Source organism: Bubalus kerabau, chromosome 8 (assembly GCF_029407905.1).
Source record: "Bubalus kerabau isolate K-KA32 ecotype Philippines breed swamp buffalo chromosome 8, PCC_UOA_SB_1v2, whole genome shotgun sequence".
Classification (NCBI taxonomy): Eukaryota; Metazoa; Chordata; class Mammalia; order Artiodactyla; family Bovidae; genus Bubalus; species Bubalus kerabau.
In genome coordinates, this window is record NC_073631.1 from 84,181,146 (window position 1) to 84,198,519 (window position 17,374).

General features: G+C 34.3%; 1 protein-coding gene across 4 annotated transcripts in view; it reads right to left on the minus strand.

The window, feature by feature from the left end:
• Positions 1-1,808: 1,808 nt before the first annotated feature.
• The window catches only part of CDK13 (cyclin dependent kinase 13), a 122,558-nt gene continuing 106,992 nt past the window's right edge, over positions 1,809-17,374 (minus strand). The window contains exons 10-15 of one of the 4 annotated variants that reach the window (XM_055590756.1): positions 14,558-14,674; positions 13,871-14,002; positions 9,698-9,745; positions 7,976-8,181; positions 4,613-4,885; positions 1,809-4,021 (exon numbers count right to left, since the gene is read on the minus strand). In XM_055590756.1, the coding sequence (XP_055446731.1) occupies positions 3,171-4,021; positions 4,613-4,885; positions 7,976-8,181; positions 9,698-9,745; positions 13,871-14,002; positions 14,558-14,674 (1,627 nt within the window). In that variant the 3' untranslated portion in view covers positions 1,809-3,170. Of the gene's footprint in view, positions 4,022-4,612; positions 5,066-7,975; positions 8,182-9,697; positions 9,746-13,870; positions 14,003-14,557; positions 14,675-17,374 lie in introns of all 4 variants that reach the window. The other 3 variants (XM_055590754.1, XM_055590757.1, XM_055590755.1) reach the window with 3 other exon arrangements.

Below are 17,374 nucleotides of genomic sequence, written 5' to 3' on the forward strand. Positions count from 1 at the left end.
TTAGTTTGGAAGCATTTAGGCCATTTATCTTCTACTTTTCTTAAGAAATCTTGATACTTCTTACCAATTGAGCTGCAAACTAGTCAGATCCGATTTAAATTTTGCTTTCATCACTGAATTTCCAACTGTTCTATTTTGCCAGAATTTTGTCTCTATTCAAATTTGACTTCAAAATTTGACATAGACACATTTTTCTTACTTTCACTTATGTGTAATTTAGATACAGCTGAAGAGCTGGAAATACTACTTTGCTTTTAAAATATTCCTGCTCACTATCAGTCCACTGGAAGTATTATTTAAAGCCTTTCATGTTGATTGATGTACCCCAAGTACTAGAATAGTACCTGGCACTTGGTAGGCACTGAATATTTACACATAGCTAAAGCCCTATCCTAATTCACATTCCACAAACTATTAATCAATAAACCCTTAAAACATGAGTCTTTTAAAAGTTCATGGATGACTGGGACTCTCCAAAAAAAAATGGATTGAAGACTTGGGAAACATACTGAGTTACATGCAGAAAAGCTGCTGTATCAAGAAATACATAAGGGAATTTCACATGGGAAATAATATTTTCTTCTTTTAGTAGGTCAATTCTTTGTATTTTCATTTCATTTGCAATCTGACTTACCTGTTTCTTCCCAAAAATATTTTATGCTCCTTCAATTTCACTCAGGAATACTGATTACTGCAGTTATAACACACAGAATTATTGATTTCACAGCCCTGCTCTTTTCATTAATCCAAATTTACTGAAGTTTTAGATGATACTGAGGAAGGCATTAAGAGTTTTTCTACCATATTTCATCAATTTTAAGAAGCCTTCTTCCATATAACAACATCTCTGAACTTGGGAAGTATTTTAGCCTTGAGTTGTGTTTAATTGGCAACATTTTTCCTAAGTAGTGTATCTCACAATCAATGCTGTCTTAGGGTAGTATCAGGAGCTATAGTTCAAATTTTCGACCTCAAGCAACAATTTCCTTGTCCTCCCAGCCACTTTCCCAATATAAATATATAACTGAAATGTTAGGAAAAACTATCCAAACACAATTCAATTTTATATAAAATATTTAATTTTTAAAACACAGGCTATTCATGTCACATAAATATCTTCAATTTTAGGTTAGCTGCTATGGTCAGCAGAATTATCAAGTGTGACTATTAAGAATAACTTAGATACTGTCACTTATAGGAAAGTCTAAAGCTCTAAGACTCACCATATTAAAATTTCAGATACTTGAATACTGTAGCTATTTTGCTAAATTTCAAAATATTTCTTCACTTCCTGCAATGTAGTTTTAGTATAAGTTGTTAGTATTCAATATTCAAATAAAAGCATAATAATTTTCTTTCATTCATTTCTTTCTCAACAACAAAAAAATTCCATCAAAAGATAAAATGGTCAACTGACATCAACTCATTTTATAGCAGTAAAATGGTAAATTATTCACTTTACAAACTATAATGCTTTCTATGTACTGTTTGCAATGAACGTTCACAAGTCAGATAGAGGGCACAAGATTAAAAGACTGACTTTAGAACTGGAGCAATATTCATTCAATAACAGTTGTTCCAATTTAAGATTCCAATCAAAAAATAAGTTACCAGGAGAACGATTAAAAAACAAAATGGTTAATTGGCATTTAGTGCTAATGGAAACACTGGTTATTTACCTTTGGTTCCTTTCTAGGATTACTATAATGGTACATGTGTTTGAGTGTGCACAAAAGGACTTGACACCATTACAGTTTAAATAAGGGTTAGTCCATCATTCTAAAATGAACTAAAATACAGTTACTCTAGGTGTGGCAGACGTTGTAGTAAACCTTACAGAAAGTGAGAGAGAGAATAAGAGGGTTTTTTGCACTACTTTTTCTTTTTACTTTAATAAATTCAATCTAGGCAATGTTTCTAGTTAGCCGGTAAAGAGAACAGAGTTAACTTTGTGTTAGATGGCAATTATATAATTTAAAAAGTGGTGTTTGCCACCCCTCCCCCCATGAACTTTAACTGAATTATGCAAATTCTGTTATTAAGCCTTGTTTCTTTGCTATTGCCCTCCAATTACCCATGACAAAAGGAAATAGGGACAATGTGGCAGCCTGAAAGAAAACGATACTCTAAAATGCTCCTTTAGCTATTACTTTCCACCATTTAAATGACAAAACTTTTTAGAACTTTTTCTCAGAAGTAACAGAAGGTGCTGATGGGAGCTGGACTTTTATTCTCTGCTCTCACTCCCCTGTCAAGAGAAGGTGGTGTTGGAAGGTTAACAGAGCCCAAAGAAAAGGAGAAAGTGTGACAGGTAGAGGGAATGGACCTAACAGGAACTGAACAGGCAGCCCCTGGACACTTGAGAGCCCTCTGCCTCTTCAATACATTGATTCCCTTTAGAAGACAAATGGGTGTAAAGGTTAACTACTTTTTCAGACCTTAAGCTTACCTGTTAAGGCACTTACTTACCCTCCCCACCCCACCCATATTTTTCATATAAAACCCACTATTTCGTTTGAATGCATTTTGCTAGGCTATGATAATCTGCAAAATAAAACAAAAATAACATTGACCATTTTTTTTATATAAAACTGTTGCATCAAGAGAAAGGTTGTGTTTTATTTTCTGAAATGAGCACAAAGTACACCTTTCACAATAACACTGAAAGCAGGTGCAAAGACTGACAGTGACCTTTGACTAAAGGTAGCTTTGTAAAAAGAAAAATACCAAATAAATCAGTGCCCTTTCTGATTGTTGTAAAACTGGAGGGGGGAGGGGCTGGGTGGTTGTTACATAAAAGTTGGTCCAAACTTACAAAAAAGCACAAATGTGCATAGTTCAGAAGATCTGCAAGAGGGCCATAAAAGACTTTTATGTCCCTAAGATTAGCATCCACTTAAAACTGCAAGAATACAAAATAAAATCGTTAACTAGAATTTGTGAAGATGTACAATCAATAGATCTAGGTTTTAGAACAGCATGAATTTAAGCAAAGGTTTTTTTTTTTTTTTTGTCTTTTTTTTTTAACTATTGTATGCAAGACCCTTTTCCACATAAAAATAAAGCTGTTGTTGAATTAATATTATTCAAGTCTCTTGGATTGCTGCTTTAAATTGCAGCTAGAAAAGTCTTTCCAGATAAAAATGATGTGCCTGAGGAAAAACAGATACTCAGTATGGTAACCCTCTGCCTCGACCTCTGCCAGCTGATGTGCTAATGTGTCCCCTGTATCCTTGCGAATACCCAGGTCCTTGGGCAGGAGAAGTCCAGGTCTGTCCATGCATGAGGCCATGGCCACCTGGGGTTTCCTGTAAGGTACCACCATAGTTATAGTTGTGCATCTTTGCTGGCAAGGGATGAGTACTCTCTGGCCCTGTGGAAGGGTCACTGCTGTTTGCCAGCACTGCAATGGGGCCATGGCTATATTCAAATCTATGGTCCTTGTCTCCACTAAACAACATGGGACCTGTATTGAGGTAAATGTCTCCGTATCCAGCTACCGAACTGGGAAATGACTCGGAAAAGGCAGAAGGCTGAGGTGGACCACCAGAATGAGATGAAGTAGTACTGTAGTTATCCAAGGACTGAATATCTGAGTTTCCCATGAAGCTACGTCGTTCCAATGGTGGAGCAGAGGCGCTTCCAAGACCGTCATTGCTAACATAAGGAGCAGAAGAGAAAGAAGAGGATCCAAAATTGTCCTTGTAGTCTGAAGAAGGTACATAAGTATCTCCTGCTTGGTAATCAATACCACTTTCTCTTTTGGGGTCATCCTGGGGCTGATGCTGAGCAAGGAGCTGTAACAGGGCTGCTTTCACTCCGGCATGAGGGTCAGTTAACGAAGAACTAGTGGTGGGTACATGCTGGTTTTCTGTCCGGTAATCTAGATCTTCTTCAGTGACTGGCGGTGGTTCCGGAGGTTCAGGAGGTCGCTGATCGGGAGGCAGAATACGAGGCCGGTCCGGTTCTGGTGTGAGGTCCAATAGCCTCATATCTTGGTGCTGGATCAGGTCATCTTGCCCTAAGTGAAACAAAGCAAAAAAGAGAGTTGAAAGTTACCATGGAAAACAAAATTTTCAAAATACTCAATGTTTCCTAAACAGCATAAGAAGTTCCATCTCTGGCAAAAAAAACAACCAACCAACCAAAAACTCAAACAAAAACCACCCAAAAGTCAAATGAAAAATTAAAAGGTATATGTGAGTACTAATATTCATTTGAGTTTATGGTGACAGAAAAATTTTATTGTATTTGATTTTTTAAGGTCATCTCAAATGTACCTATCTATGGCTTGAACAAAAGCTACTATATATGTAAAGTTTCTGCTTTGGTCAATCATCCAGTTATAAATGGAGTAAAAGATTACTTTTTTAGCATAGATTACATGAGAAACATCTACAGCATTATTATGAGTTCTACTTACTACCCACAGACAATTAAAGAATCAATTCCTAGGAGTATACAGACTAAGAAACCAACCTATAACCAGTAACCTGAGTATTTTCAGGACATCAGCTAGCAAAGCTAAACAATACACATTACAGATAATCAGCAGCAGCAAGAAAAGAGCGTGAGAGCAGCCGGGTCCGTGGCCTGCTATCTGCACACTCACCCGACGCCGGCGTGCTAGGTTCTGGAGGCGGCCGGAGCTGTAATGGTGCTTCGTGACCCGACCCATTTTCCCTCTCTTCCAGCAGCACGTCTTTCTGCTTTGACTGCTGAGCCTTTATTAACTGAGTCAACAGAACCGCAAATGCGCTCTGCACAGCCGCCTGGGCCGCATCAGGCTCCACTTTAGGCTGCATGTTCTGAGAAGAAGGCTGAATTCCTCCCAATGGTTTCGAAGACTCCTGTTGTGGTGTTGATGGATCTGTCTGTTTTTCACCTGTTGCCAAAATTCCAGCAGGAAGGTTTATTTTATTTAGCTGCTGCTGAGTCTCAGAGTTTACCTTAATGTTCAACACTTGGACAAAATCAGCCATATTAACACTTGTTTTAGACTGTAGTAGGTTTAGCAGAATTGCCAATTCACTGTGGTTTAACTGCTGTCCAGGGCCTGTTTTTACTAAAACAAAATTTGTATTGGTTAGAATTGCCATAATTCACAGCTCCCCCTCCCCACAAAATGCCTCTGTATCACCATTTTAAAATGTACATGTGTGGGACAGTGTTTAAGAAATATTGTGAAAAGGGAATCTTATTCTAGTTCAATTTCATGTACATTTAAGATGTTCAGTGCACATAAGTTAAAAAAGAAAAAGAACTGCAGCCCATTTTGAATAAATTATCTTTAAGGGTAAATACTTCAAACGGAAAATCAAGACCAGCATTAGAAGCCCATACTATAGACATGACCAGGAAATCGCACCTGTGGATGGGCACTGGTGGTGATGGCAGCTACAATCTCAGGTTACTCTCTGAGCATATCCTTTATTCCTCACAACAACCGTATAAGGCATGCTTAATTACTGGCCCCACTTTTAAAAAAACAAACAAACAAAAAACAAAACTGAAGAAGAAACTGGCATCCAGAGAGACTGAATAACTTGCTTAAGGTCACAAACTCTGTAAGTGGCAGGAATGAGATTTGAACCCAGATAGAATTCTGATTCCAGAGTCTGAACTTTTAACCATTTTCTATACTGCTCATCTAAAATAATGCTTCTTTTTTAAGAACCTAACCTTATCTTTGCAGTAAACTCAAACTGGATTTTATAGACTGTCTGATATAATGTCTTTTATTCAAATTGCCTTTATTTAAAGTTAAGCCCTCTGGGTAAATTAGGAACTTCTACAGAAGCATGCGTATCATGTACATATATATGTGTGTGCTTAGTCACTCAGTCGTGTCCAACTTTTTGCAACCCTTTGGACTGTTGCCCACTGGGTTCCTCTGTCCGTAGGATTTTTCAGGCAAGAATACTGGAGTGAGTTGCCACTTCTGACTCCAGGGGATCTTCCCTACCTAGGGATCAAACCCATATCTCCTGCGTCTCCTGCATTGCAGGCAGATTCTTTACCCACTGAGACATCGGGGAAGCCCATTTACATATACCATGGCATTAATTCATCACCTATAAAACAGGTTGTCTTTCTTTTTCTAATTTTCTATTTAGACTTGTGATGGTTTATATAGGTTCTTACGCAAACTTACCTGAGTCATAATAACACGAAGGCCCTGTACGTAATACTATATACATTAAGTGATAATACAGATACTGGTAAGCAATTTCTGTAACCACAGATGACAGACTAATAGAATTCTAAGATGAAAATGTGATGATTAATTCTATTTTTAATATATTCTCTTTACATATTCTAGTCTCCATGTGAGCTCAGAGTACCATTTAACTATGGTGTCAACTACAGAAGGGACATTTTTAGTTCATGACACTTACTGATGATGTAAAAAAATGGAGCTAAGAAGATTCATTCCTATTTCAAAAAAACTAGAAAACAGCGACAGTTTGAATAGAGAAGAAAAAAAAAAATGAAACTCTACCATTAACAGAGTTGTAAACATGTAGAGCTAAGAAATAATACAAAATGAGCCCAAATTTCATTTTTAATCAGCTAAAATAGAGTGCAATAACTCTCTTCTATTCCACTAGGCTGCCAGTGGAATAAGGACATCAGTTCCATGAAGAGAAGTAGAAATACAGACCTGGCATTTTTCTTAAGGAATATAACAACTGTTACCTGGGACAAGTGACCACCATCCAAATTACTTATAATCATCTCAAAGCTTTTTTTAGAAGTAGATGGTATATAAAACAAGTGACACAAACACAAACCAAGAAAACTTCTATTGCTTCTCTTTTGTCTTTCTCCAAGTTTTACTATTTTAAACATGAAGAGAAATGATATTTAACTTGATACAGATAGCCCTCACTTCGTATAACAAAGGTGTTTTCTCCTAAGCTACAAATATCAAGTATTTCCATGTACAAGGGGAATTCACTATTTCAAGAAACTCTGAAGAATACTTCTGAAAAACAAGTAATTAATTTTCATTTTTAAAGTAACATCAACACTTTATATGTAATCTGACCAAGGTCAAGTCTAAGCCTGTAGATTACATGAGAAAGTATTAAAGGTAATCTTCCTCAAGCCTTCTCAGCTAGTCTACTCTATATTTATACTTAACCACCAAAAGTTCAATCTGATCCACAGATCTGTTTTAATCAACTAACTCATTGGTCAATATTTACTCATCTCTTAATAAGTTTAGGGCTATTTTTCATGTTTAATAAAACACCACACACAACACATTTATTTCTTATCATATCTGTCTTCATAAAAAAAATTAAAGTTTTCTGGATGCTTGAGGCAAAATGAGGGAGTGGATTCTATTTTTTTTTAATTGTTAACTAAAAGAGAGAAAAAACACTTCTAACAACACTGAAGAGATTGGTTTCTCATAAAAAAGCTTAACAGATTGAATCAGAGGAAAATTTTAAGTTTCCTCAAAATACCCTTCTTTATCATACTTCAAATCATTTTGGACACAATGTCAGATTCCAGTGTTTGAGATTCTGTAATAGAGTGGGAAATATTTTAGAAGTGACCTGAGAACATTATAAACAGTATGAAAGAGATTTAGTATGATTTCTGGCTGTTTTCTTGTATCTTTCGTCCTCCTCCTTAGACGCATCCACAGACACTGAATGCGGAGCCTCAAAAAGCAGTGTTAGTAAAAGATCTACTGACTCTCGCATCAAGGGAAAAAGTAGAGAAATCTGATCAATCATTAATCATATGTAATTTGATACAGTTTATAAATTAATCTTACCTTGAGAGTGCTTAATATTATGTTGCTATAGCAGTGAAACATCTGTACTAGCACAATCAAATAATAAGGAATGTCAAATTCAGTGCTCAACTTTTAGCCACAAGAGCTTTAACACTACAGCAATACAGTTAACGGCACCCACAAAACAATGTGAAGCGAACCAACCCAAGAAGTACTACTGACCAGGTGCTGCATTCGAGTTGCCCTGAGGTTTCAGCTGTGAAGACGGCAGCACACTCTGAGGCGTGCTAGTTCTGCTGTCATCCATGCCCAGAGACAAGTCCTTTCTGGGGGCTTTAACTGTGGAAACATCATCAGTCATGCCCATCTGCTTCTGTCGTCTTCGCTTTTTACTCCATAACTCATGACAGTCTTGCCATAATGGAAGGCTGGGGGGAAAAAGTATTAAATTGTTTGTCAATGGCATCTCTTAACAACAACAAAATGCTAATACTTAGCGTTTGCTAATAAACAGCAAATATATAGTGAAATGCTAATATACAGCACCAAAGCTGCCACCCCCACTCCCCTGCAAGTTTTCTTGGAAGATTTCACACACAGGTCTTATAAACTCCTCCAACACAAATCATTCACGTGTCTGTATAGGTTCCACCTATACAGACAAATTGTTTTTCTGTGGCTTCTGTATAATCAATGAATAATAACTTATTAAAACTATGAATGAAGAGTAAATGTTCATAAAAGTAGGTTACTATTATCTTTGGTGCAATCTTTTAAAGCCAATTCTCACACTGTACATCATACACTGAATAGGACATGAAAAAAAGGTGAAAAATATGCCACTTGCAGAAAATAGACACAGAATTAAAAAGTAGCAGAGGCTAGGACATAACGTTTGTGAAAAACTTTCTAGTACAAGCTTTTTACTTTTTGATATCCTCTTATTTGCTTCTATAATCAAATGCTCTAGAATTAAACTGATGCTAAAGAGGAGTTTCAAAAACAGATTGTAATCCAGGCTTATCACTTATACTTAATCATTGAGAGTTTTGAATAACTAGCAACTATCAAAGTTATCCACAATTCTGAAACAATTTTTTTGTGTAATTTCACAGAATTCACAACACTGAAGAATAACTTTTGCTTAAAAAAGACATAAATATTTGATTTATAAATATTTTCTTCTTACCCTAATAAAAAATCCAATGGGAAGTTACTATGATATCTATTTTAAAGATAAGAAAATTGAGGCTTGGAAAGGTTAATAAACTTGCCCAGAATATCTATAAATTCCCTTAAACAGCCCCAACCTAGTCTTCAACCTGGATATGTTTACCTCTAGGGATACAATAATATTTTCTGATGGAGTATACCTGAAATTGTTCTAAAAGTTCCATATTCATGTGTCCGCTTTCCTAAAACTGATCTTTGAGAAGGGCCTGCATGTTCAGAAAGTTCTTTCACACGTCCTCTTTCACAGTTTTATCTCATGTTATAAAATAAAGGCATATGCAACAATATTGTCGAATCTTAGCAATATAATATTAAGTTTAAAAAAAAGTCATTCCCAAAAGATCACAAACAGCATGACACTTTCATAAAATTAAAAGCAACTAAAATTGTAAAATATAACTTTTTATGAGTACATTTAGATGGCAACAAAAAGTATATACAAAAGAAAACAGGGATGATGGTTACCTCCAGTGGAGGAAGGCAAGGGGGATAGGTCATGGGCGGAGAGGATACGATATGAGTAAAGTAAGTTATTGTCAAGGTTCGAGCTTTTATTCAGTAAGTTCATGGCTGCTTATTAACATCATTTAAAATAACTAAGTGACTAAAAGAATAAAAGAGAGCCATGCATGGACCAACGATGAGTGACACAAGAATTATGATTAAACCAAGTCTATGCACCTGAGGTCCAAAAACAAAACAAAGGCATACCTCTCAGTCATCTTACTATGATGCATTGCCTCAGCGTGTAAAAACCTCCTGGAGTAACAAACAAAGGGACAATTTGAAATATTGATATTGGGAAGCTTTAAGGCATCATAAACCTGCCAAAGACTTTGCTTTCTGTATTTGTGTGTGTGTGTGTGTGTCTGTATGTATGTGTGTTGTAAGGTATGTAACCTTAGCCACTGTTGGGGTTATTCTGAATTCAGACATACTGCAGTACTGTCCTAAGGAGGCTAGAGTGATTTTATTTTTTCCATGCTGATGTTCAGAGAATGCATTGCTCTTGTGGGAGAGTCCCATAAGAATAAAGCAAAGAAACCCACTAAAAAGGGATTTTGTTCCCTTCCACAATTTAACGGTAAGAGATTTGTTATGGATGATCTCAACACTAAGAAAGATAAACATTACCCAACAAATAGTAATAGGTTAGTGATGCTATTAGATGTACTGGGAATGTTTCCAGGACAACCTACTTTTTAATGTACTCTTTTCTAAATGTTCAAATACAGGCTCAGGTACTTACTTACTGTCTCATAGGCAAGTAACTTGACCTCTGTGCCTCACTTTCCTTATCTTTAAAAATGGAGTTAACAAAACAATCTACCTTGTGGAGTAGAAGTTAATGTATGTTAACATATGTAAGCACCTGGAGTGCCTTTCACACAGCAAGCATTATATTCATGTTTCATCATTCAGAAAGGTAGTTTCCAAAGTATTTTGTATTTAATTATATCACAAAATATTTATTCCATTTACAGTTGATCATATTTATCTTATGAATTGTTTAAAGCCTTTTACTTGCTTTTAAGGAAAAATAAAATTATAGACTAGCTGCTAGCCTAATCCACTTTTTAGCAAAGTGCACTATTTCATTAAATACATTCAAAAAGTTTGACAGGATATCTAGTAAAATTAATGACATTTATTTTTAATACCGTACTCATTTGATTATTCCTAAAAAGCTGCTAACAAGAGTTTAATACATACACTATTTCCCAAAGGAATACCAATGCCTTTCTTTATAGTTCTCACCTTCACATTTTACAATTTTAACTACCATTACCATAAGAAAATAATAAAGAGATAACATTATACTATTTATATAGCCTTTTATTTAAATATTAGATCAATATCATCATAATTTCAACCTGACTGCTTTAGTGATTGATGTACCTAACAAAGATAAATCCCATAATTTATTACTGGTTGAATAGAATGTTCACCAAAATGTGTACTAACATGTTTATTTTTAATGGAAAAATATAGTCCAGTGTGTTCTGATAAAAATTAAATCAATTTAGGTTATGTGTTTGATAGTATGAACAGTTTCCTATTAGGTTATGTGGCAAATATTTTCCATAAATCAAATGGAATGCACCTACAGTTTCAACAATTCTGACAAAAGCATATATTTTCAATATGTAATAAGAAATACAATTTAACAAAAGTATTAATTGGTTAAGTAGCACTAAAATTACATGTTGACTTCCTAAGTGCAAATAAAAAGTAAAAAGTATAAGAAGTCATGTAATAAATATTGGTAAAGTTCTTTGGTTTATTCTCTTAAAATTTGAAAAAAATAAATGATTAATGACTAGTTAAGCAATCGTTTGCAAGTCATGTGGTTTCTAATTCTTTGCTGTCAAGAAAATTAGAGAAAGAATCTTAAGTTGACATCTGAAAGATCATTAAAATAATTGTTGATGACAGAGCACTGTGATCTTGGGGACATAATATGTAAGAAGTTCAAAAAACTCAGTGATTTAACTATGACAAAACTCCATCTGGTCTCAAATGCTTATTTTAAAAGGGTACTTACAAAATTTTAAAAATTACCATTAATGTGGAACTACATCTCATTCTAGAATATGTAACAATAAATAGATATGCAAATCACTTGAAAAAAATCTCAACTCTATTTCATTAAGGTTGCATCTCTGATAAAATCTATTATTAGTTTATTTTCTTTTAACTAAAATATGCACTGCTGATTAACTAAGAAGAAAATGCTTTGTAGTCAGAGGAAATTTTTTAAAATTCCCACTCATATATACATACTTGTTTTAAAGAAGTACAACAGGGTCATCAATAAAATATTTTCAAGCATAAATATATGCTACATTAAAAACCTGCAGAAGCAATGTAAGTTCATACACACACACAAAAACCCAATGATGTCCAATTGTTGAAAAGTCTGTTCACACATTTCTAAGTGAATACTGATTAATATCAAATGTAAGGTATTTTGATTCCACTAGATACATTTACAAGATAACTACTGTATTTAAAAGTGTCTACAATTACACACTGAAAGTTGTATCTTTTGTACCTTGATTTTAAAAGTTTAGATGGCAGTTTAAAATGTGCTCAATCCAGTTTTACCAGAATTTTTTTGTGTGGACCACTTAAACCAAGATATCAATTTAGTACTACCAATAATGGGAGAAAACAGCAGGAAATACATATCATCACCTTAAGTAGTATTCTTGCTAAAAAAAAAAAACAAAAATACACTCCAATTACTGGTTACACTAGTTCTGATCATGAGGAAGTAATTAAAGTCAGACTGTAGAATGCTTTACAAAATAGCTAGCTTATCAAAAATGTCAATGTCATAAAAGTCTTCCCTGGAAACTGAAGAGACATGACAACTAAATGAAATGTGTGAGCTTGGAATAAATTCTTCACCCAAATAACCAAACCAAAACAAAACAAACAAAAAAACAGAGTATAAAGGCAATTATTGGGCCAACTAGAGAAATTTGAATATAAAATCTATTAGACATTTAAATGTTAAATTTCCTGTGTTTCATAATGATATTGTAGTTATACAGAATAAAGTCCAAGTTCTTATACATAACATGGTGAATGTGAAATGTTATTTCCACAATAATCAAATAGTTCAGGAAAAAAGATAGTGATAAATATGTCCAAATATCAGTTGTGTTGAATCTACATGAAGGATATATGAACGCTCATTGTATTATTCTATTTTTCTGTATAGAGTTGAAAATTTTCAAAATCAGAAGTTAAAAGGGGTACTAAAGCCAAAATTTCAAGACAGCTGACATATACTATAAGCAAAAAAAAAAAAAAAAAAAAAAATCCATGAAACAATTCAACAGTGAGTGATTCAGGTTCCTCGGCGTGTCAGATGATAGATACTTTCTGCCTTTCAAAACATCTCACAAAGGCTATTCATATACAGTTCAATAAAAAACAAAGCCAAGTATGATGGATCTCACAGAACTGTAGTAAGACCAGTTTCATTAATTAAGTGGAAGAGTCAGGATTTGAACTCCAAAGCCCATGTTTGTTCATTCACAACATGCTAACTGTTATTACATGGACACACTTGGTTATTATAGGAACAGGTTTGCTTTTATGACACTCATCATCATTTTCAAAATTACTAACAAAATCTCTACAAACTTCCCGTGTTCTATCAAGGAGAATGAAATGGACTGCTTTATCCCCTTCTCCAAATCAATCCTAGAGAAATTACAGGAACCACAAAGGAGTGAAAGAGTCAAGAACTCAGCCACTCTGACTCCCAAACTCTATGCATTTCCTGCCTCCCAACCCCACAACAGACAGTGAACTCATTCTATACAGGCTTTTAATACTAATATTCTTTCACTCAGTGCTAAGAATTTTCTATTGTATAGTCTGCTAAGGAGTATTTCAGAACCTCTTTTTGTTACAGAACTAACTCAAATTGGATAGCTGGCTTCACCCTTTACTAGATTTGTATTCTTGGGCAAGTTTCTTAACCTCTCTGAACCTGTTTGCATCTCTGTAAAATGGTGATAATAATACCCACTTCCTAAGATTATAAAGATTAATGTACTACATGAGAAATGCACAGCATAGCACTCAAGATTTTAGCTACAGCAAATAATATTGATAAAAGCAGGACTACAATAGCAGCAGCAGTGACTTTTTTTTAAGAGTTGAACTTAAAATTAGCTACAGGAAAGCTGCTTTTGCTGGTCTGATGTTTAGCTGAACATTTGATGTGCAAATTATATGTACTACTGCTATCCTATTTGATTTATTCTTTTTCTTTTGACTTAACTAACCACAGAATAGCTTGATAGTTCCATACAGATATTATTAAAACTGTCCACATTTTGCATATGGTAAAAAGTTACTTACTCTGGTGGAGGCATTTTTGAGGGTTCCACATCCCGTAGGAACTCACACTGAAGAGCCTGCTCTGCAGTGCAGCGCTTACTAGGATCCAAGGCGAGCATGTAATCAAATAAGTCTAGTGCGGCTGCAGGAATACTGGCATGAGAGGATTACAAAAGTCATGCGAGTTCTTTTGACTCAAGCTTAATGTTTCTGTAGGAGCTTAAAACATTAGCATTTTGTAACACATTTGCAACAGTTTATTCCAATAAGTTACAAATCTTCCTTTGAAGTAATGCTTATTTTTTACATAATTTTGTAAGTATTATCCTAAATAATTTGAAAACTGGCAAACAATAGCATATTTATTACCCTATGGGCAATTTGCTGTTTTAACATTAACTAAAAACTGAACAAAAAAACTGAATTCAAGTATCTTGAAAATGGTTTCATTAAAATTTTAAATGATATTATTAAACTTCTCTCAGGTAAACACTAAATCAAACACACAACCCCAAATAACTGATTTCATAACGATGGTGAAATGCTTACTTGCATGTAGCAAAGGGACTTTCAAAATTAAATGATATAGTAGAATTTGTGATAGGTCTACCTTAGGTCAACAGAGGCTAGAATTACATTTAGAATTCTAAAGAAGTAACTTTGTAAAAAAATCAATGCAATATGGATGTTTAAGCATCCCCTTCTTACAAAACAAATTCTTCTCTTAACTTTCGACGATATTGCTTCTTTGGTTTCATGGTGTTGAAATACGGTAGTTTGATTACATCAGGCCACACTGCAGGACATGGACTCCCACATATACGGCTAAACAACACATAAAAAGAAGTACATCAATATAAACTACATGGAGAAAATAATACATACAGATGCTATACAAAACAACTCCTTTTTAAATATACAAAAGCTGAAGTTCTGATATAATGTATAAAAGTTTCATTAAATATTTAAGTCATCCCAAATAAACTGTTTTAAGAATTTCTTTTCAGTGAATGCTTTTAACACTCTATAGATACCCCAATTTCTAGAAAGAAAACCTTCATATTTGCAAAATCAAATCTTAAAGACACAGGTAATATTCAAAATATGTTGAGCATATTTTTAACCAAAATTTAAAATTTTTATACCAACTGAGGAACTAGAGTTTAGTATATGTATTCTCTGGTTTTGCAGGTACCTATCATTACCACTTCTCATTAATATAATGAAGCTTGCAATAACAGCAGAAAAGATTTCCTATACTGAAGACACTAAACTGTATAGACTGCTGCTGAATTTGATCAACTAGAGAACACTAAAAGTCACATTCCTGAAACATAGTTCTTCAATTTCAGTAGTGCCTCTGATTTCAAGGTATTTAGAACTTTTAACTGCTTTACTCTCTATATCTTGAAATCCCTCACTATTCTTATAGTAAGTCCTTCATAAACTAAAGAAATGCTGTTAACAGATAACTCTAGCTGGTAAACATTTTAAAATGCTTTGGTAGTATGTAGATGAAAAACTGGTTAAATATGCTTAACTCAAGTATACTGAATCTCAAGAATAAATGTGTATCTTATATAAAATTACCAGCTGACCTTCATATACAAAAAGAAAAGGTCCATGCATCACTGACTTAAAAGTAAAAATATTCTACACATACATAAATACATGTACTAAGGTACAGAAGCAAGTGACAACTAAAGTTGCCATTCTTCAGCAGACCTTAAGATACTACATTAGAAACATTTATACCAGATGATGAGAGCATTTTTAAAGCTGTGTCACTGAAACTGTATTTTGTTTCAATACAGTTTATGATTTTTGTAAATCCAAGCTTTTAATATCTTACTCTTCAATATGCCTATCTCTTCTTCCTTTCAATCTCATTCTCACAACCTCCTCAAAAGGAGAGAAGGCCAAACTCAGGAGCATGGTTCTCTATGATCGGGTCCCAAATTGTCTTCCTCATTCTTATCTTTCAACTCATCTCTCCACAGGCCAACCACTCCTCCATGTCTTTGTTCATACTCCTTCTTCCTAGATTCTACCTAGCTGAATCCTTTTCATTCCTGAAGATGCACATCAAAAGCAATCTATTTACAATGTTTTCTGTATCCTCGCTGCCCAGAATAGTCACTTTCTACATGCTCCTGATTTATTTTTATTTCTATTTATTTTAAAAGTAATCTGTTTATTTTCTGTATCCTCGCTGTCCAGAATAGTCACTTTCTACATGCTCCTGATTTCTTTTGACCCTATTTCATCCTGCTTTACATTTTAGTTGTTTACATGACTTTATCTTACTAAATTATGGTAAGAGAATCACTCTTGCACTTTCATATATTACATAAATATAAATAATCAATCCCTTGCAGATTGATGTGCCCCATAATAGAAGTATAAAGTACACTGGAATAAAGAAAATGAAGGATACTTTAAACTACAGAAATATAAGAAAATGTACTTGAGTTAGAGAAGAGATACAGAATTTTGCCTACAACTCAAAGGATAAGTAAACAATAAACAGGAAAGGGAATAAGAGAAATATGTTACTGGCAAAGATTAATGCACAGGCAAAGTCATGAAAATAGCAAAGTATAAACATTCTGGAGGCAGATCAAGGAAAGTGGTATAGGTGGAGTTTGGGGCTAGAGGTTTATTTGGAAACACAGACAGGGGTCACACAACAGTCTTATGAGGCAGCCTGCCTAACTACAATGAAGACAGACTTTGAAAACAAACTTTAGACCTAAACTATCTGTGTGATATTGGTGAAACTGTGCTGCTTAGAATCTGTTGCTCTTTTGTAAAATGGAGATTCATTTTATTTCAGAGCTGTGAAAGTAAATGATCCAGCATCTGGCTCGTTAATAGCCTTATAATAGAAATCAGCTTCATTATCTCATAGCTAAAGACTTCTATTTTATATATTCTGGGAAGATAGTTGACTGGGAAAGTTATCTAACTGGGAGCAGCATACAGGATGGAATACACATTCTAAGATAGGGAAAAATTTTAGAAATTAGGGAAGTAGACATGACAGCCACTGATAACTGCATTTTAGCAAAATCAGTGTCTGATAATCAATTAGCTATCCCTAAATCATTTCTGAAGACATTCTGAAATTCATCATATGCTAAATCCCTAAATATCTGAGATCTGTTATGGGAATCTATTTTGATCTGATTTATCTATTCTGATGTCAATATCATATGAAAGCTTTACATTTTTCTTAAGACAAGACAAAGACCCCTATGTACTCATTCCTCTAATTATCCTTTTCAGGATTTCCGTACAGATGAATTGTAGAATCAATACCGTCACATTTCAAAAGTAAGAGAATCCTGTTGGGATTCAACACAGCTGCTCTGGATTAAAGAACTGTGATCTTTACAAAGCTTAATGTTTCAATTTTTATATTTCCTTTGGTTTTATACAAGCATATTTCATTTTATTACACTTCACATTTTTTTATTTAAACAAATTTCAAGTTTGTGATAAGCTTGTGTCAGCAAGTCTACT